At 37.8% G+C, this 22,217-nt stretch overlaps 1 protein-coding gene across 3 annotated transcripts in view; it reads right to left on the minus strand.

The window, feature by feature from the left end:
- Positions 1-22,217, minus strand: part of SOS2 (SOS Ras/Rho guanine nucleotide exchange factor 2) — a 100,823-nt gene that overhangs the window by 75,043 nt on the left and 3,563 nt on the right. For 2 of the 3 annotated variants that reach the window (XM_060419145.1, XM_004010508.5), the window contains exons 2-3: positions 4,439-4,564; positions 405-536 (exon numbers count right to left, since the gene is read on the minus strand). In XM_060419145.1, coding sequence (XP_060275128.1) covers positions 405-536; positions 4,439-4,564 — 258 coding nt within the window. The remainder of the gene's footprint in view (positions 1-404; positions 537-4,438; positions 4,565-22,217) is intronic. The other variant, XM_060419144.1, reaches the window with a different exon arrangement.

The following is a 22,217-nucleotide window of genomic DNA, read 5'->3' on the forward strand; positions in this document are numbered from 1 at the left end:
GTTCTGAACTCAGAGTAGCTTTTGCATTATACACAACAAAAAGCTGAAAGTTAATCAGGGTAACAGTCATCAGAAGATGCCAAAGAGATGCATTATTTCTTATCATTAACTTTTAATACTATTTGAAAAGCAACTGATTTTATCAGAGCATATTCCTTTTTGCTTTTTGCATGTATTAAAGAACATCTATATGTATGTGTGCATGTGTGTATGTGTATACACAAGTATATACATATTCAACCACACATACACCGTCACATAGACCACGCATATATACATGAATATATTTATAGACCATGTATATAGATACATAAATACTATATAAAGGACTATTTGCTAAAAACAACTTCTCTCAATGGTTTTTTGCGTGTCTTGTTATTGTATGTTTGCTTGTTTGCTTTTACCTTCAATGAAGGATGGATTTTGTCCACAGGCAGTAAGAGAGGATTTCTTCTTTTTCGTTTCTCTATGGCAGACTGTGCATCAGCAATAGCCCATTTATCAATTGGATGAGGAAAGGTCTTTTGAACTCGTTCCTGTTCAGATCACAGCAGAACTATCGTTAACAGAAGTGCTCATAAACAGAAAGTTCATACAAAACTAACTTCATCATCATCCTCATGCCAACAGTTAATAGTAACATAACCTGTTCTGATTCCTGCAATAAATGAACGTTTTTCGTTTAAAAAAAAAAAACTCAAAGCACTATCAAGATTTTTCCACATAATTCCCACAGGTAAATAAAAAGGTGAAGTTTAAACAGAAAGCTTTAAGTGTAAGCACAACTAAGATAAAATTGGAAAAGAAAGAAAAAGTAATAATGTTAGAGATTAAAGCAAACATAAAATATGCTAAGTCAGTGATTCTAAGGTCAACGTTTCTAGGGTTAAAATTGTTTACCCAGCAGAAGTTGTTAACTTGTTATTAATAATTAGTAAATAGTCATTCTCCTTCTGCTAATCTCAGAGCTTTATAGAGAAAAATTTTAAAAAGAAGAAATATCATGTACCTCTTAAAGAATCAAGTGTGTGGCAGAGCTCAGAACAGTTTAAAGAAATGTATTGCTTGGCAAAAACAATACAAACCTTTTATATCATCTAATCTTATTAATAAATGTTACCAGTAATTGGCAGGAATAATGAGAAGTGATGATAACTGAATCAAACTCCAATTCAGCAGAATTCCCTGTTTTTTAAATTACATTCTCAGCTTCTAGCATATTTAGCTTCTGAAAAGTATGCTTTTATTATATTTAGTTATGTCCAATTCTTACAACAAAAAATAGGGAAACAAATGCATCAATTACCAGAGTCCCTGAAAATCTTAATAGATCTATTGTTGTTACTGTTAGTTGCTAAGTCGTGTCTGACTCTTTGTGACCCCATGAACTGCAGCACACCAGGCTTCCCTGCCCTTCACTATCTCCCAGAGTTTGCTCAAACTCATCTCCACTGAGTCAGTGATGCCATCTAGTCACCTCATCCTCTGTCATCCCCTTTTACGCCTGCTCTCAATCTTTCCCAGCATCAGGGTCTTTTCCAATGAGTCATCTCTTTGCATCACATGGCCAAAGTATTAGAGTTTCAGCTTTAGCATTAGTCTTTCCAATGAGTACTCAGGGTTGATTTCCTTTAGGACTGACAGATTTGATCTCCTTGCAGTCCAAGGGACTCTCAAGAAATTTTTTCCAGCACCACAATTCAAAAGCATCAATTCTTTGGCACTCAGCCTTCTTTATGGTCTAGCTCTCACATCTGCCATGACTGTTGGAAAAACTATAGCTTTGATTATACGGACTTTGGTCGGCAAAGTAGTATCTTTGCTTTTTAATACGCTATCTAAATTTGTCATAGCTTTTCCTCCAAGGAGCAAGTGTCTTTTAATTTCATGGCTGCAGTCAATGTCCACAGTGACTTTGGAGCCCAGGAAAATAAAGTCTGTTACTGTTTCTGTTTTCTCCTCATATTTGCCATGAAGTGATGGGACCGGATACTTAGTTTTCTGAATGTTGAGTTTTAAGCCAGCTTTTACACTCTCCTCTTTCACCCTCATCAAGAGTTTCTTTAGTTCCTCTTCACTTTCTGCCATTAGAGTGGTATCATCTGTACAGCTATGGTTGTTGATATTTCTCCCAGTAATTTTGATTCCAGCTTGTGAGTCATCCAGTCTGGCATTTCACATGATGTACTCTGCACAGAAATTAAATATGCAGGGTAACAGTACACAGCCTTGATGTACTCCTTTCCAAATTTTGAACCAGTCGTTGTTCCCTGTCTGGTTCTAACTGTTGCTTCTTGACCTGTATACAGGTTTCTCATGAGGCAGAAAGGAGGTCTATTACTCCAAAATAAGATTATCCTTTACCCTGGAAGTTGTTGCCTTGTTAGAAAATAATTTTCAAAGAAAGGTGACATAAACAATATAATGCCAAAGTAACTTTTAAAAACTATACTGACAGATATTTCTAAAAATTTAGAAATACTCACATGTAACTCAGCCAAAACAGTATTTCAGCACTAAATTACACATGATCTTTTAGGTAGACACACACATGCTTCCCTTGTAGCTCAGACAGTAAAGAATCTGCCTGCAATGTGGGAGACCTGGCTTCAAAACCTGGGTTGGGAAGATCCCCTGGAGAAGGAAATGGCTACCCACTCCAGTATTCTTGCCTGGAGAATTCCATAGACAGAGAAGCCTGGCAGGCTATAGTCCATGGGGTTGCAAAGAGTCAGACATGACTGAACAACTTTCACATTCATTCATTCATATATGCTGCTGCTAAGTCGCTTCAGTCGTGTCCAACTCTGTACGACCCCGTAGACAGCAGCCCACCAGGCTCCCCCGTCCCTGGGATTCTCCAGGCAAGAACACTGGAGTGGGTTGCCATTTCCTTCTCCAATGCATGAAAGTGAAAAGTGAAAGTGAAGTCGCTCAGTCCTGTCCGACTTTGCGACCCCATGGACTGCAGCCCACCAGGCTCCTCCATCCATGGGATTTTCCAGGCAAGAGTACTGGAGTGGGTTGTCGTTGCCTTCTCCTCATTCATATATATATATATATATATATATGTATTTTTTTTAATCGATGAGTAAATATCTTTATTCTACACTAGTCCTTTATTGAACCTAATATTTGTATGCAGTAAAATGCACAGATCTTAAGTGTAAAATTAGATAAGTTTTGAAAAATGTTTACACCTGTGTAACCATCTCACTAATCAAGATTACAGAAAATTTCTATCATCTTAATCTCAATTTCATAGGCAGCCACCATCCTGATTTCTATCACCATTACTTTCCACTATTTCTGATTTTCATGTAAGTGGAATCAATAGATATATACTCTCTGGGGTTTGGCTTATATTTTGCTCCAAGTGATAACTATAGATTATAGCTATGTTACTGCATATATCAATAGTTTATTCCTTCATTTTACTACTGAGTAGCATTCTATTTTATGAATCTATCACAATTTGTTTTCTCATTTTCCTATAGATGGAAATTTTAGCTGTTTTCAATTTTTGCTTGCTATGAATAAAACTGCTTAGACATTCTTATGTAAATCTCTTTGTGAAGGTATATTTTCATTTCTTTAGGATTAAATACCCAGCAATAAAACTGCAAGGTCATAGGTTAGGTATTTAGTTAACTATAAGAAAATGCAAAACAATTTTCCAAAGTAGTTTTGCCATTTTATACTCCTACTAGCAGTGTTTAAGAGTTCCAGTTGCTCTACATGCCATCAGTATTCCATGTTATCAGTCTAACTTTATCCCTTTTAGTGGGTGTGAAATATCTCCTTTTAGTTTAAATTTCTATTTCCCTGATGAATTATGAGTTTGAATACTTTTCATATGCTCTTTTACAAACTGTCTATTCCAGACTTTTGCTCATTTGGGTGAACAAAGAATCTTTTTATTATGGATTTGTAATTGTTTTTCAACATATTCTGGATACAAGCCCTTTGTAAGGAATACATAGTGAAAGCATTTCTACCAGGTTTGTGACTTGTATCATTTTTTTCTTCACATCAATTTTATTATTTTGATATTTATGGTATTTTGAGTCCTCTGTAAAAAAAAAATTGTTTAACATCATCTTATAAAGATATTCTCCTGCATTTTCTTCTAGAAACTTCATAGTTCCACCTATTATTTTTAAGATTATGATATATCTTAAATTTCTGAGATTGGTTTCAAGGGTTTTTTCCCACCAAAAGTTTATCCAGTTGTTTTAACACTTATTTTGGCTGAATAATTTTACTTTCCTCATTGAATTGCCTTGACATCTTTGACAAAAATGAATTGATCATACATCCCCCATATGATTTCAATGGTTTTAGTTTCCATGATAATTTTAAATGATATAGATGTAGATATAAAAATTAATTTATACAGTGGTTCAATGACTTTTTGAAATAATAGAATAATTTTTACCTCCACATCTTGAACAGTCCTTGGTTGGGCCATGCATAATTTATTAAGCAGCTGAAAAATCAGCTCTTCAATATAATAGAGAGACTCTTCATTAGCTGAGAGATTGGGATGTACTTGCTCCTGAACCTTAAAAAAAAAAAATTCTCAATTTAAGTATAAGCAAAATGATACTTATTAAACAAAAGCCTGAGAATCTTATGTATAATTAATAGTACTTTATCAGAATGGTTATTCAAATACAGACATAAAACACACCAAAAAATGGGGGGAAAAAACTGTTGGTTTCTGTAAACTTTTCTTAACTCATAGAAGTCATTCTTAATCTTTTTTAGACTATGGGGTTGGAGACTGAACAGCAACCAGATCAAACCAGTCAATCCTAAAGGAAATCAGTCCTAAATATTCATTGGAAGGACTAATACCAAAGCTGAAACTCCAACACTTTGGGCACCTGACACAAACAACCAACTCATTGGAAAAGACCCAGATACTGGGAAAGACTGAAGGCAAAAGGACAAGGGGGTGGCAGAGGATGAGAGAGAGGATAGATAGCATCACCAACTTAATGCACATGAATTTGCACAAACTCTGGGAGGCAGTGAAGGACAGAGGAACCTGGCATGCTGCGGTCCATGGCGTTGCAGAAAGTTGGACATGCCTTAGTGACTAAACAACTTGATTTTCTATGAAAATCAACTGAAAGCCACTGGTCTCTCTTCTCCTTATCACCAAAAAACCATATACACATAAAATATTCTATACAACTTGAGAGGAAGCATGGATACCCTGAAGTTAATTAATAAACCTACTGTACAAGGATCCTATTAGGGACGATATCAGTCACTCTCACAAAAGTCCTGAGGCTGTAAATTTCTGTGATAAGAGGAGAGGCAGCCATCTATCTGTGTACAGAAACATGTACATAACTTTGTACATGCTTTGGGTTTTGCCCTTCCTGTGACAATTATAATCCTAATGCCTTTTCTTTCCCCTTTGAGTAGAGCTATTGCAGTGCCTCAGAGGTTTGTCTATATGCTTTGGTGGATTGCATGTGAGTGTAAAGCCCAGTTGTTAGGGGTGGGTGTGGGGGAGGAGGAAGCTTGGCTAAATGTAGGCCAACGGTGGAGCTGAGGCACTATCAGCCCCACAGAGGTGGGTCAGAGGCGTTCTGCTCTGAGCTGCATTTTCCCCTTACCCAGAAACAACACCATTCTTGCTCCCATTCCTACAACCCCCCTCTGCCTCAGATGAAAGCCACACCACTCTGCTTACAGATAACAAGTTCAGGTGCTTTGGGTCATTGGTCTTCAATCTACCCTGTTTTTCTAGAGTTGCGACCAACTCCGGAGGCATTTTCTGAGAAAAGTGGTTGAGGTCTGCGGTAATGACTAAAAAGTGATACCAATATTGCACCACGTGAGTCAGATGCTTCTCTTCAGTTTCAGCATGATTACTACCAAACCTCACTCTCCCAGGGAGGCAAGGGGCAGGACCCTTTTCACTTAGGCTGCTGACTCTATTACAAAACTATTTCCTACAGTTCAAAAGAAAGAGAACATTTTGCATTAGACCTGGGCTATATGCAGAATCAAAACTGGCTGTGAGTTAGAAGAGATACTCTTAAATTTGAGGCCCAGAACACCCAGGGAGTCTGTATAGTGTGTCATAAAGGTCTTCAGTGTATTTGGGCCCACCTCACAACTTCTGGGCCAGCCTGACTGCTGATGTCCACATTAGCACATACTTGAGAGAGTGAGAGTGAAGTCGTTCAGTCGTATCCAACTTTTTGCGACCCCATGGACTGTAGCCTATCAGGCTCCTCCGTCCATGGGATTTTCCAAGCAAGAGTGCTGGAGTGGATTGCCATTTCCTTCTCCAAGCACATACGTGAATTTCTCTGAACTAATGTAGTTCAGATGTTTGACCCCTGAGTTTGAGAAGAGAAAACTGGGTAGCCCAGCTACCAAAACAGACCAGATGTCCCTCAAAAAAGCATGGGTTCCTGGCTACAGACCCTAGGAAGGTGAATCAAACCTTTTTCCTTTGGCTTTTCTTTCCAAATTTATTTGCTTTTAAAAACTATAAACTCTGGCTATTGTTTCCTATGTCCTCAGGGCCCCCTGGGTACACCTATAAAGCTTGATGATTTCAGAGCAGATGTAAGCCAAGAAACCACGGCACTGAATGTGCTGAGTTCAGACAAATGATATTTATATACACACTCAAATTTGAAGATAATGTGTAATTCTTTAGGTTTCAAACACTGTAATTAGATATAAAGCAAAAATTAAAACGTGTTGCAAAGTTAAAAAATAAATAAAACAAACCTACTAGAAGTCTATGAATACTAGGTCATAAACCCCAGCAACAGAAGTATCTCTGAATGACCATACAATTTTATAAATTATAGAGGTGCCCTATGAAGTGCACCCAGGAGAAGGCAATGGCAACCCACTCCAGTACTCTTGCCTGGAAAATCCCATGGATGGAGGAGCCTGGTAGACTGTAGTCCATGGGGTCACTAAGAGTCAGATACGACTGAGCAACTTCACTTTCACTTTTCACTTTCATGCATTGGAGAAGGAAATGGCAACCCACTCCAGTGTTCTTGCCTGGAGAATCTCAGGGACGATGGAGCCTGGTGGGCTGCCGTCTATGGCGTCGCACCGAGTTGGACATAACTGAAGCGGCTTAGCAGCAGCATGAAGTGCACCCTACTTCATAGGGCACCTCTATACCATCCCCAAGAAAAAGAAATGCAGAAAGGCATAATGGTTGTATGAGGAGGCCTCTCAAATACGTGAGAAAAGAAGAGAGGTAAAATCCGAAGGAGAAAGGATATACCCATCTGAATGCAGAGTTCCAAAGAATAGCAAGGAGAGATAAGAAAACCTTAAGACCAATGCAAAGAAACAGAGGAAAACAATAGAACGGTAAAGACTAAAAATCTCTTCAAGAAAATTAGAGATACCAAGGAAATATTTCATGCAAAGATGGGCACAATAAAGGACAGAAATGGTATGGACCTAACAGAAGCAGAAAATATTAAGAAGAGGTGGCAAGAATACACAGAACTGTACAAAAAAGATCGTAAAGACCTGATAACCATGAAGGTGTGATCACTGACCTAGAGCCAGACACGCTGCAGTGTCCAAATGGGCCTTAGGAAGCATCATTAGGAACAAAGTTAGTGGAGATGATGGAATTCCAGCTGAGCTATTTCAAATCTTAAAAAATGATGCTGTGAAAGAGCTGCACTCAATATGCCAGCAGATTTGGAAAATTCACTAGTGGCTACAGGACTGGAAAAGGTCAGTTTTCATTCTGGTACCAAAGAGGGGCAATGCCAAAGAATGTTCAAATTACCGCACAATTATGCTCCTTTCATATGTGAGCAAGTTAATGCTCAAAATCCTTCAAGCTAGGCTGTAACAGTATGTGAACTGAGAACATGAAGATGTACAAGCTGGATTTAGAAAAGGCAGAGGAACCGGAGACCAATTTGCAACATCCGTTGGATCATAGAGAAAGCAAGAGAATTCCAGAAAAATATCTACTTCTGCTTCACTGACTATGTTAAAGTCTTTGACTGTGTGGATCACAACAAACTGAAAAAAATCTTAAAGAAATGAGAATACCAGACCACCTTTCCGGTCTCCTGAGAAACCTGTATGCAGGTCAAGAAGCGATAGTTAGAATCAGACATGGAACAAAGAGCTGGTTCAAAATTGGGAAAGGAGTACATCAAGGAGTACGTATTGTCACCCTACGTATTTCCATTGTTTCCCCATCTATTTGCTTTGAAGTGATGGGACCAGATGCCATGATCTTAATTTTTTGAATGTTGAGTTTTAAGCCTGCTTTTATACTCTTCTGTTTCAATAGATGGGGTAAAATTATAAACAGTGACAGACTTTATTTTTGTGGGCTCCAAAATCACTGCAGACGGTGACTGCAGCCGTGAAATTAAAAGACATTTGCTCCTTGGAAGAAAAGCTATGACCAACCTAGATGGTGTATTTAAAAGCAGAGACATTACTTTGCTGACAAAGGTCCATATAGTCAAAGCTATGGTTTTTCCAGTAGTCATGTACGGATGTGAGAGACGGAAAATAAAAAAGGCTGAGCACCAAAGAACTAATGACTTTGAACTGTGATGTTGGAGAAGACTCTTGAGAGTCCCCTGGACTGCAAGAAGATCAAACCAGTCAATCCTAAAGGAAATCAATCCTGAATACTCGTTGGAAGAACTGATACTGAAGCTGAAGCTCCAATACTCTGGCCACCTGATGCTAAGAGCTGACTTAATGGAAAAGACCCTGATGGTGGGAAAGATTGAGGGCAGGAGAAGGTGGTGACAGGGTGAGATGGTTGGATGGCATCACTGACTCAATGGACATGAGTTTGAGCAAACTCCAGGAAACAGTAAAGGACAGAGAAGCTTGGTGTGCTGCAGTGCATGGTCGCAGAGTCGGACGCAACTGAGCGACTGAACAACAACGACAAACAGGATTTAAGAATGTTGATATAACGATAGAGAAACAGATGAATGGAACAGAACAGACAGTACAGAAACAAGTCTACAGATATATAGACCCTAGATGTACAACAGAGGTGGCACAAAGGGTAGGAGGAGAATTGCTGAGGAAAGGTGGGGCAAGTGGGTGAATAGTGAACAACTGGACACTCATACAGAAAGAATGAAATCAACTCCTATTCATGCTTAAAACAAAGATCAATTTTAGTCTGATTTTAGATCTATTAAATAAAAAGACCTAATAAAGTTCTGATAATATAAAACAAGATAATAGATAACAATCTCATGACCTCAGGACAGAAAAGGAGTTACTAAAAAGGACACAAAAATTACTATCCATAAAGGAAAGGATTTACAAACTTATCAACATTAAAATTTAAAACAAGTTCAGCAAAAGACATCTTTAAGAAAATGAAAAGGCAAGTTACAGAGTTGAAGATCTATGTTAACACATAACACAAAAGGGCTCACATTCGGAATATATTATGAAGAACTTCTAAAAATTCAACAGGGAAAAAATGATGAAAATCATAATAGAAAAAAATTGGCAAAAAAATTTTAAACCAGTACTTCACAGAAGAAGAAATTCAAATGGTCAATTAATGTGAAAATGTGCTCCAGCTCTTTAGCCATCAGGGAAGTGCAAATTAAACCACAGTGAAATCTGTCACCCACTTACCAGACAAGAAAGTGAAAAAATATGATAATATTAAGTGTTGGTGATTATGCAGAAAAATGGGAACTCACACACACTGGCACTGGGGTGCAAAATGGCTCTATCACTTTGGAAAACTTTGCTGTCATCTACTACAGTTCAAGATATGATACTCTATAATCCGGCAATTCTACTGTTCAATATATTCATATCTTTTAAAGCTCTATAGCCCAATACAGGAGACACTAGCCTCATGTGGCTAGTATGAGCACCTGAAATGTAGCTCGACCAAACTGAGATGGGCTATAAAATACATACCAGATGTCAAAGATCTAGAATACAAAAAGAATGTCAAATATCTCAATAATTTTTTTCATTGGCTAAATGCTGAAATGACTACATTCATTGGGTTAAATATGTTATTTAGATAAACTTGATCTGTGTCTTCTTATATTTTTAATGTGGCTATGCACGCATGTGGAGAAGGCAATGGTGACCCACTCCAGTACTCTTGCCTGGAAAATTCCATGGACGGAGGAGCCTGGTAGGCTGCAGTCCATGGGGTCGCTGAGGGTCGGACACAACTAAGCTACTTCACTTTCACACATTGGAGAAGGCAATGGCAACCCACTCCAGTGTTCTTGCCTGGAGAATCCCAGGGATGGGGGAGCCTGGTGGGCTGCCGTCTATGGGGTCGCATGGAGTCGGACATGACTGAAGTGACTTAGCAGCATGTACCCATGTACATGCGTGCTCAGTTGCTAAGTCAAGTCCAACTCTTTGTGACCCCATGGAATGCAGGCTACCAGGCTCCTCTGTTCATGGGATTTTCCAGGCAAGAATACTGGAGTGGATTGCTATTTTCGTCTCCAGGGGATCTTCCCGATCCAAGGACTGAACCCGCATCTCCTGCACTGGCAGGCAGATTCTTTACCACTGGGCCACCTGAGAAGCCCTAACATGACTATGAGAAAACTTCAGATTACATATGTGGCTAATATTATATTTCATTTGGACAGCACTATTCTAGAGAAATAAGCACAAACATTTACAGAATACATGAACAAAAAGGTTCAGAAAAAAACGTTATTGGTATACCTTCAAATTAGAAAGGCAAATTCAAATACCTATCTAGAGTATGATAGATAAATTGTGGCATATTCACACAATGGAATGTATATACAGCAAAAAAACAAAACATGAGTAAAGACAGCTCCACAAAATGTGGATATACCTTCAAAATAATGTTGGCAGAAAGAAGACAGATAAAAAGAACAGAAACAAATTTCATTCACAAAGTTCAAGATCAGATAAAATTAAGCTGCGGTGTTTAAGAACACATGCTTAGATGATAAAACTATAAAGGAAAGTAGTGATGACTACTGGTTACTTTCTGGAGAGTTCTCTTGAGAAAAATGTTTAAAATGTGCTATTTTCTCACCTGGGTGATGGTTAATTAAGAGTTCCTTAAATTGTATGCTTATGTTTTATGCATTTGCTAGCACATTTACATTTCACCACAGATAAAGTTTTAAAAAGAAAATCACCATCAAGCAAACAGAAAATCAAGGGGTGAAATTATCAATCTATTAAATCATTAAGGGCCCTCCTAGTTCCCATCTTAATGAAAGAAATGAAAATGTCAGAACGCCTGGAGATATAGAGAGTATCTTACAAGTTCAGAGTAGAGGGAGAAAACACGTCATGCACAAAGTAGACAACATTAAGTCAGCTCCAGATTTCAACAATAACACTAGAAGTTGGAAGGCAATAACTTCCAACCTTTAATAAGATCTTAACAAATTATCAATCAAATGTTAAGGTATAATGAAGACATGCTTGGATCTAACATGGCCAAAAATTTTACTCTCACATGCTCTTTTTCGTTGAGCTTTATAGTTTGTACCACAATAAAAAAGCATACAAATCAAGATAGAGGAAAATATGGGATATAAGAAACAAAGGAACCGATGCAAAAGAAAAGCCAAAGGAATGCCTAGGATGAAGTGAAGAAAAATTATGAGATCTGTAAAACGAGCATAAAGGTCGCCAGTCCAATCAGAGCAGACCAAGAGGCTCTGAAAGAAACTATCTCAGGAAGATGAAATTAACAGAGTATCTGATGGATCTAAAACTCTCCAGAGGATATTTAGACAACTGGTAGGGAGTTTGAGCTTAAATTGATAAATACATAGAAAATACACAAACAAGAACACAAGATAATTATTAACTTCGGTAAAATGCTGAAAGAAAGAAAAAGGGGTTTAACTATAAGTAACATATAGTATATGGTCATTATGTACAGTAATAATACTATAAACTCTGAATATTGATCCAACCAACATTAAGATAGAAGCATGGAGGGGGAGGGGAGACAGGAAGTATGTCCATGTGGTAAATCTATGTGTGGTTGGAGCGGAGAATATATACATATGCGTGTGTGTGTGCACAAAAAATATTAAAACCTTACCTTCCATAGCAGGAAGCCAACAGATACCGCCCAAAACAGAAAGATCAACAGAGCAGAAGCACTTTTTTTTTCTTAGAGATACAGAATACTGAAATAGATCACTTTGAAAAATTAAAGGGACTGCATCTAGGAAGCAAAAACTGTTGTGAATAGTGAGGAGATACTGCTATTTTTCCTAACAAGCCTTATAGAGCTAGTTATCTTTTCATTTCCATGAATAATTTTGATAAAAACAAACTTACAAAGAAACATAATTTGAAGTGGGGAAGTGAGAGGGAGAAAGGACACATGAAGCTAGAGACAATAACCAATAACAAAGTCTGGATGAGAAGAGCTTAACTAAGGCAGCTGGAAATCCATATAGGACTACCATCCAAAAAACCTGGCATTACATTTTTTTTGGAAATTCAAAATAGATTTGGGAGAAATAAATATTTCCTGTTATATGCCAAGAGTAAACTTAATTACACTCTACCATATATTTCTATTATATCAACAGAACAGACATTTAAAATATATGTATAAACACGTATAAATATACGTATAAAATAAACATTTATACTGGAAGTTTAGCTTAAAAAAGTCCATAAGACTGTTTCTTATAACATTCTTCCACAAAAGCCAACAGCCCCATTCAGTACAAATGACTATGCATGAGAATTAAGATAATGTCTAACTGGGATACATATTTTTTCCGTGATTATGATTTCAGTAAGTAACCTGAAAAGCAGCCTTACCACTGAGCATCTGAGTTTCTTATGCTAAACTCACTAAATTGCAAAGATGAAAAGTCATAAAAACAATATAAAATCTTAAAATCCTAGCTATAAATACTAAAAAGGACATCAAAAGGACAACAAAAGATAACTGTACTTTGCAATACCACAGTATTTACTATCTCAGCACCCTAAGAGACAGTAAATATAAAATTACCACATCAGAACAAACTCACTCAAACTCACTTTTCATATTTTTCTGAAAGACTACGCAGAAAAAGAGCAATTAAAATAATTTTCAGTCTTTAACAGTAGATTAACAAGTCAGACCTGTATTCCCGTTACACCATATTTTCAAATTGCCAAAAGATCTTTCCTTACACATACACTGTAAAAAGAAAAATCATACTGCTAGATTTCTGTGTAGACACATATAAAAGCATTAAACTTAATTTTTTAAATTGATAAACCCTACACTGACAAATTTCAGAAATGTTATTTCCCAATACATATATATTTTCAGTTTCCCATACTCGGAATCAAATAAAAAAATCTTGCTAGTGCAAACTGTTCAATCAACTAACATTTGCATTTAGGGTATGGCAGAAAGTGAAGAGGAACTAAAAAGCCTCTTGATGAAAGTGAAAGAGGAGAGTGAAAAAGTTGGCTTAAAGCTCAATTCAGAAAACGCAGATCATGGCATCCGGTCCCATCACTTCATAGGAAATAGATGGGGAAACAGTGGAAACAGTGTCAGACTTTATTTTGGGGGCTCCAAAATCACTGCAGATGGTGATTTCATCCATGAAATGAAAACACGCTTACTCCTTGGAAGAAAAGTTATGACCAACTTAGATAGCATATTCAAAAGCAGAGACATTACTTTGCCGACTAAGGTCCATCTAGTCAAGGCTATGGTTTTTCCTGTGGTCATGTATGGATGTGAGAGTTGGACTGTGAAGAAGGCTGAGCGCCAATGAATTGATGCTTTTGAACTGTGGTGTTGGAGAAGACTCTTGAGATTCCCTTGGACTGCAAGGAGATCCAACCAGTCCATCCTAAAAGAGATCAGTCCTGGGTGTTCATTGGAAGGACTGATGCTAAAGCTGAAACTCCAATACTTTGGCCACCTCATTCGAAGAGTTGACTCATTGGAAAAGACCCTGATGCTGAGAGGGATTGGGGGCTGGAGGAGAAGGGGACAACAGAGGATGAGATGGCTGGATGGCATCACTGACTGGACTGATATGAGTTTGAGTGAACTCCGGGAGTTGGTGATGAACAGGGAGGCCTGGTGTGCTACAATTCATGGTGTCGCAGAGTCGGACAAGACTGAGCAACTGAACTGAACAATATAGAAATAAATCCCTCGGATACACAGTCTGTGTATTTATTCATGCCAAATTCTTTATTTCATTGCCAAAATTTCTGCAAGGATACAGTGGCTCAAACATCAATTAAAAATACTGAAAGTTTTGTTATAAGAGTTAAAATTCAATTTAAAGAGAAAAAGCAGATTTTACCCTAAAGATGTACATTAACAACTGCAAAATATTGCTGATACAAATGTTTAAAAATCTAAATAAATCAAAATACAAACTTTGTGGGTTCAAAGACTCAATACTGTTAAGATTTCAATTTTCCTCAAATAATCTATAAATTCAACATAATCCCAATCAAAATTCCAGCAGGGATTTTTTCTTGGTGGGTGGGTAGAAATTGACAGGCTAATTTTAAAATTTCTATGGAAATGCAAAGGTCCTAGAATAACCAAAACAACTGTGGGGGGAAAAAGTCAGAAGGCTAAACCTACCTGATTCCAAAAACTTTTAATAAAGGTGTAATAATTATAATAGAGTGGTAGACTGACATAAAGATAGGAAAAAAGGGATTTCCCTGGAGGTCAAGTAGTTAGGCTCTGTGTTTCCATTACAGGGGATACTGGTTCAATCCCTGGTTGGGGAACTAAGATCCCACACGCTGATGGCCAAATAAATAGAATTTTTTTAAAAATAAGAAAACAGATCAATGGTACAGAATAGAAAAACCTCCTTGTAAAACCTCTGTATCTCTTGTTCATTTAGTTTACAAACTTGCACTATTTGTTAGCAAATAAACTGCAGCAGGTACCACAGAATTAAGAACTTAGAAAAAAATGAAATTAATATTGGCTCTTTTTCCTGTGGCCTGGGGAAAAGGTCACTAAGTATATTTTATTCAGTCAAACTTTAAGACTCCCTGGGTCAAATACTCATATCCTTCGGCATCCTACCAAAACTACCATATGTACTCTTTCTTAAAGAAGATCTGCCTGCAAGGTGCCTGCACTGAAGGAGTAAATAATGCAGATTCTCCTTTCCCATCTCTCCACAACTGGCTTCCTCCCACTTAACTGAAGAAAGGCAGATCTCTTATCTTGAATGTCGTTACTGCTCTGCAGAGCAATAAATAATAAATTCTATGACACAAAACAAAGAGACGATGATAAATACTTCCCATTTAAATGATAAATATTTCTCATTTAATCTTGCTTCTTTCATCCCCTAGCCTAGAGTAAAAAAAATACACTATAAATGAGGAGACTCATGAGAACAAAGGAAAGAAAGCATCTTTAAAAAAATACTAAATACAGCCAACATCATCTTATTTCAGTCAGGAGAAACAATTTAAAGCAAGTTTTCACACCTTATCTTTCTATCTTACAATCAGAATTCAGAAGTGAAACGGCTGGCACATAACAAGTATTAACACATTCATCTGAATTGAAAAATTAAGTCAGACTTGGTCTGAAAGAAGATAAATATGATAGGCAGGTTGGCTTGACAACTAAACTGACCTTTCTAATTAGGTTATGGGGGATATTTTCCATAAGATGAATGAGTGTGGTAGGCAGAATTCTAAGGTACCTGGCTCCCAAGATTCCGATCCCTGGTTTACACACCCTGTACACCCCTCTCACCTTGAACGTGGGCAGGACCTGTGAATAGGATGACACACTACTCCTGTGCTATTACTGTATACAGCAAAGGTGACTAAGGTCAGTAATTAAGCTGACTTTGAGTTAATTGAAACAGATTATCCTAGGTGGGCCTGACCTAAATCAGGTGAGTCCTTTTAAAAAAGGGTCCGGAGTGTGAGACAAGAAACAGCAGCAGATGCAGTCCTGTTTGCCTCGAAGTAGTAAACTGACTTATTACAGGCAGGACCACAGAGAAGAAATGGCAGCAACCTCTGGGAGCTGAGGACCTCAGACAGGCAACTGAAGGAAATGAATTCTGCCAATAACCACATAAACTTGGAAGAGGATCTCAACCTCAGATGAGCCTGCAGCTAAAGCTGCATTTCAGCCTATCGGACCCAAAATAGAGAATCCAGCTAGGCCATGTCTGGACTTCTAACAGTAACTGTAGGATAATAAATATGTGTTGTATTAAGCCACCAAGTATTTGAAAATTTGTTATGTGGAAACAGAAGGGCATGGCAACCCACTCCAGTATTCTCGCCTGGAGAATCCCATGGACAGAGAAGCCTGGAATGTTACAGTCCATAGGGTCGAAAAGAGTCAGACACAACTGAAGCAACTTAGCACACACACAACAGAAATTCGTAACGTTTATGTTCTTTTGAGCAACTATGTACTACTAAAGTAGGTGCTCAGTCTCTAAGTCGTGTCTGACTCTTTGTAACTGCATGGACTGCAGCCCACAGGCTCTTCTGTCCATGGAATTCTCCAGGCAAAAATACTGGAGTGGGTTGCCATTGCCTCTCCAGGGGATCTTCCCGACCCAGGGATGGAACCTGCATCTTCTGCACTGGCAGGCTGATTATCACTGAGTCATATGGGAAAGCCAATAACTTAACCTAAAAGAAAGCACGTTGTCATATATATACATTAAAAGGATGAATGGTGTGTATCAAATTTTATGGTACTTAGGTTTCATTGGGTATTAAAACACTAATGTAAATGTTTTATTTTAAAACATCTGTACTTAGAAAACAAACTACTGAGTTGGCCAAAAAATTCCTTTGGTTTTAAAATAAAAACACACATCTTTCATTTTCACCAAGAATTTATTAAGCAATGTATTCAACAATTCTGTTTCACAAACTTCTGCCATTTTTCAGGCAACTTCATAATTCCATCCACCCAAAACATTTTATCTTTTTGAGCAAAAAACTCGTTTCAGGTGCCTTTTACATTTTTCCAGGGAACTGAAATTTATTTCCATTAGGAGAATTTTATAAAGACTAAAATAAATGGAAATCTGATGGTGCAATATCTGATGAATACAGAGCATGTACCAGGACTAGCTAGTCAAGCTGTAACAGCTTTTGCCTGGTCATCATAGAAACATGTGGTCTTGCGTTATCTTATTGGAAGATTATACATTTTCTGTTGACTAATTTCAGACACTTTTCATCCAGTGCTGCTTTCGGTTGGCCTCATTGGAAGCAGTGCTTGGAATTAACCGTTTGGTTTTCCAGAAGGAGCTCATAACAGAGGACTCTCACCAATCCTACCATATACACAACATCACCTTCTTTGCGTCAAGACCAGCCTTTGGTGTGGTTGGCAGTGGTTCATTTCACTTGCCCCATGATCTGTTCCATTGTTCATTATTGCTCAGTAGCCACTTTTCATTGACTGTCATGATTTGTTTTAAAAATGGAATCTTCATTATGTTTAAGTAGAGAATCACATGCAGAAATATGGTTGAGAAGGTTTTTGCTTAACTTATGTGGAACCCAAACATAAAAGTGATGAACATAGCCAAGCTGGTACAAATGATTTTCAATGCTTGATTTGGATATTTTTAGTATGTCGGCTATCTCCTGCATGGTATACTGTTGACTGTTCTCAGTTAACGTCTTGACTTGATCACTATCAACTTCAACTGGTCTACCCAACCATGGAGCATCGTCCTGTGAGAAACCTCCAACATGAAATTTCACTAACCACTTCTGACACATTCAATCAGTCACAGCCCCTTCTTCATATAACACAAATCTATTTTTGTGTTCCAACTGTGTTTTTGCCTTTCTTGAAACGAAGTGAAAGTACCTCAGTCATGTCCGATTCTTTGCGACCCCATGGACTGTAGCCTGCCAGGCTCTTCTGTCCATGGAATTTTCCAGGCCTGAATACTGGGGTGGGTACTGTTCCCTTCTCCAGGGGATCTTCCCAACCCAGAGACTGAACCCAGGCCTCCCGCACTGCAGGCAGATTCGTCACCATCTGAGCCATCAGGGAAGCCCTTTCGCGAAATAGTAAAGTATAATATGACAAAATGTTGCTTTTTCTTCCACCTTCAACACTAAGCGAAAGTCGCTCAGTCATGTCTGACTCTTTGTGACTCCATGGACTGTAGCCCTCCAGGCTCCTCTGTCCATGGAATTCTCCAGGCAGGAATACTGGAGTGGGTAGCTGTTCCCTTCTCGAGGGGATCTTCCCAAACAGGGATCAAATCCAGGTCTCCAGCATTGCAGGTGGATTCTCTACTATCTGTGCTACCAGGAAAGCCTTAAACACTGAACACTAAAATGGCTACACAAAAATTCTCTGGTTTTGGTACGTTTTTAAAACGCACACTGATATAACAGCTGTCACAAAACTGTGTCAGCTGAAGTTAAAGACAGCTAAACACACCACTAAAGCCACCACAGATCTTCCTGAGTGGTTCAGCAGTAAAGAATCTGCCTGCGGGTTCGACCCCTGGGTCGGGAAAGAGTCAGATGTCAGACAAGATTTAGTAACTGAACAACAAAGTCAACTTACAGAAAACCAAATGAACTTTTTAGCCAACTCAATATATCCTCTGAAACTAAGCTTAAAGATGAACATTTTTAGATGTCAACATAAAAATGTACAAAATCTTCAAAATTCTTTTGGAATACATAGTAAAAAAAAAAAAGTTAGAAAGCTCCTTTTAGGAGAAAAGAATCAAGACTGGGTGTTGATTAGACATGAACCTGGAGATGAAAGAACAGATGACGACTAGGCTTCTAGCCTGAGAAATGAGTACGAGATCATTTATACTGGAGACATTGGTTTATGGAAGATGATAATAAGCTTGAATTGGGACATGCTGTTAATATTTACATAGGAATTTCCAGTAAACAGGAGTTGCAGAAGTTTAGACAGGCTCCAAGAGGACTCCTCAAGATCTTTGTCTGAAGACTTATTGGAGGTAAAAGGGCCACTCATGTTTTTATCTGCAGGAAGGTTGTTCCAGGCAGAAGAAACACCCGGTACAAAGCCCTGAGACTAGAATATGTCTGAGTTGGAGGTACCAGGAAGCCAATGTGTGGCAGGAGCAGAGCAAAAAAAGGACAGCAGTAAATGAGATCAGTGAGGTTAAGGGGGAAGTGGGGCAACACCAGGCTGTAGAGGGCATAGCAGGCTGAGAGGACTTTGACTTTCATTCTGAGAAGCACTGAACAAGTTTTGAACAAAGGAATGACATGATCCCACTTACCTCTATGTGCTGAGAAAAGACTATGTGTTGGGACAAGGGGAGAAGAGAGGAGACCAGTTAAGAGGCTACTTTAATAGTCCTAGAGTGTTCCCAGAAGGTAGAAGTGGAAGAGTAAGAAATGGTGACTGAATATCGTTATAGTGTGAAGTAGAGCTAAAAAGATTTGCTGACACATTAGATATTGGTTATAAAAAAAGACAGAATTCAAGAATAACTCAGTATTTTGAGGAAGTAGCCATTTACTAACGTGGGAAATATTACAAAAGGAGCAAATTTTCAGGGGAAGAGAAGGAGCTCAGTATCGGTTGAGATGCCTATCACACATCTTCGTGGAAGTGTTAAGAAACTAGATATCCAAGATCAGGAGGGAGCTCTGAGCCAGAAATATGTATTGGAACCCATCAGATAGAGATGATATGTGAAGCAATGAGGCTGGGTGGGATCTCAAGAAATCTATTGTAAATAGAAACAGAAATTCAAAGACTAAGCTCCAGGGAGGTCAGGATGATGCATTATAGTAGGGAAGATGAGGAGATAAACAATGGTGAAGAACTAGGAGGAATATAGTCAGAGAGGGAGAAAACCATCAGAGGTTGGTGTCCCGGACGCCAAATGAGGAAAAGAAGGAGAAAAAGATCAACCATGAAATGTTGCTAACAGGTCATTTAAGAAAAAATTACAAAGTGCTACATAAGTAAGAGGCAGTATTTGAGTTTACAAAGTGTTTTTATTTAGAAAACTGGGTAATGAAAACTTTACTTTTACTTTTCATTTACTTTTACTTTACTTTTACCCAGAGATAATACTAATGCTCTCATCTTGATCTTGATGTTATTTTCATTGTTGCTTCCTCTCTAAATATTAAAATGTGAAGTATATAACACTTTACACATTTAAAAAGTTTCTACTTACTATGTGCTCTTATGTAAAAAAAGGAAAAGAATTTTAGGTTGTTAATTTTTAACGTGACTACATGAGATAACGCTAAATCCATTAGTTCCATTAAAATTCTTTCCTGATTCAAATATGCAGGCTAACGGAGGATATAATCAAACTACTGCTCCGTTGAAAGAAAGGCCCTGATTAATATAAAAGATATATATTTGATTTATGTCAAGTGGTAACACAGGTAATGCTTTGGATACTCAGCATAAAACACTTTAATGGAATATTATTGCTCCAAATATACCATACCAAAATTAAACTGAAAACAGAAGACTACTAAATCATGGCTGACAGGAAGCTAAATGCAGCAAGCTAAAATGCATTCCTAATGCTCATCCAGTTCTGGCTGAACCCCTTGGGTCAGTTTGGGTCATTATTAGTTTGGAATAATTCCAAATGACTCCCTAGAGTTACATTCACTGTTATACTCAGTGGCTTTAGGAAATCCCGAATAGGCCTCATGTCACAAAATCATAGTTTCTCCTATTCCTTTTAGCTGGAGTGATCTCTTCAAAAAAGCAAGTTTGATCAAGTTAATCTAATTAATTTGTTACATAAATAACCCTACAGGATTTTCTATTCTCAGGAGAGATCTTAACCTGAGTCTATGTAAGAGTCTCAACTTGCTCAACTCCTTTCACTCAGTTCCTAAAGTCATGGTCCTACCTTACCCTACAGCTCCAATCTTTTCTCCCCCTTTCTTTGTTAATTCCTATTGACTTTCCAAATAATTGTTTACCTCTTTACTGTCTGTCTCTCCCCAGGCATCTCCACTACAGTCATTTATTAAGAGAATAGATGTTTTTAATGAGAGCAGGGCCTTACTACAACCTCAGTATCAAGGATATTGCCTGGCACGTATGAGGCACTCAACAAATATTTAAATACATTCTCCAGAAGTCAGCACTAATGTTACTTCCTTAAAGAAGCCTTCCTTGACCTTCTGTCAATGATACCAATTTCATTTTCTCAAAGAACTCCCATGGTTTTCTTCTGGGTCCCAGGAAAGATCCAGTGCAATCTTCTAAAACAGTTCCAAGAGATATTAGTACAAAGGCATTTCTGAATCAAAACCTTCAACCTTCTCTTCCACCCCCACCCCCAGCACTGACTGCCATTAATTAACTCAAACATTCTCTCACATGTCCTGAATTTTAACAGATATCCAAGAGTAAACTATAATGGTTGAAGCAGAAGGTCAATATCAAACCTGAATTAAGTTAGACTCAGGAACAAGGTAAGTTTACTGATTCTTTCTAGCTTTCTGTGACATTTGTAATGACAGATAATAAGAAAATTTTCTTCTCTGTGGCTAGCCTGGTGAATAATATTCTACAGAAAAGGCATCTACAAGGGAAATATCAGAGACTAAAAAACCTGCTAAAATTATTTGAAGGCATGTTTCCCCATATGCAGAATGTTTACACTGATTTTTCTTAGCATACGATTCAAACAGCACATGCACAAAGTACCACAGGCATTTCAAAGACACAGGTAATAAGCTGCGTTTACAAATATATCCCACACTCTTTTTTCCCCCAGGTAATATGATAGCTTCAATGTTCTTGAGGAGTAGTAATGTGGGCAATTACGTCTCTGGCTTTTTTTAGGTAAGATACATAATTCAGCAGTAATGTTAACAATGCACATATTATCCATTAGTAGTGTCATATTGCTCTACCCTTTGTAGTTCTCTATGTATTTAAATGCCCTAAGTGAAGTTCTATTTTAACAGGTAAAGAACAAAAGCACAATAAAACAAAGAGTTAAAGAACAACACATTTCTATTCCCAAAATTATTTCTCCTTAAATCTATTTCTCAATGTTCATGTTTCTCCACAGTGAAATGAATGTTTAATGTTGGTTTAAAAGAATCTCTTCCATTTTCAAAGTCAGTATAGTAACTTTATCAAATATATGTATGGTTTTCAGAAAAATCAGGAAAACTTGAAAATAAGCAAAAGAGATAACTTACTGTTC

This window comes from Ovis aries, chromosome 7 (genome assembly GCF_016772045.2).
Source record: "Ovis aries strain OAR_USU_Benz2616 breed Rambouillet chromosome 7, ARS-UI_Ramb_v3.0, whole genome shotgun sequence".
Lineage (NCBI taxonomy): Eukaryota > Metazoa > Chordata > Mammalia > Artiodactyla > Bovidae > Ovis > Ovis aries.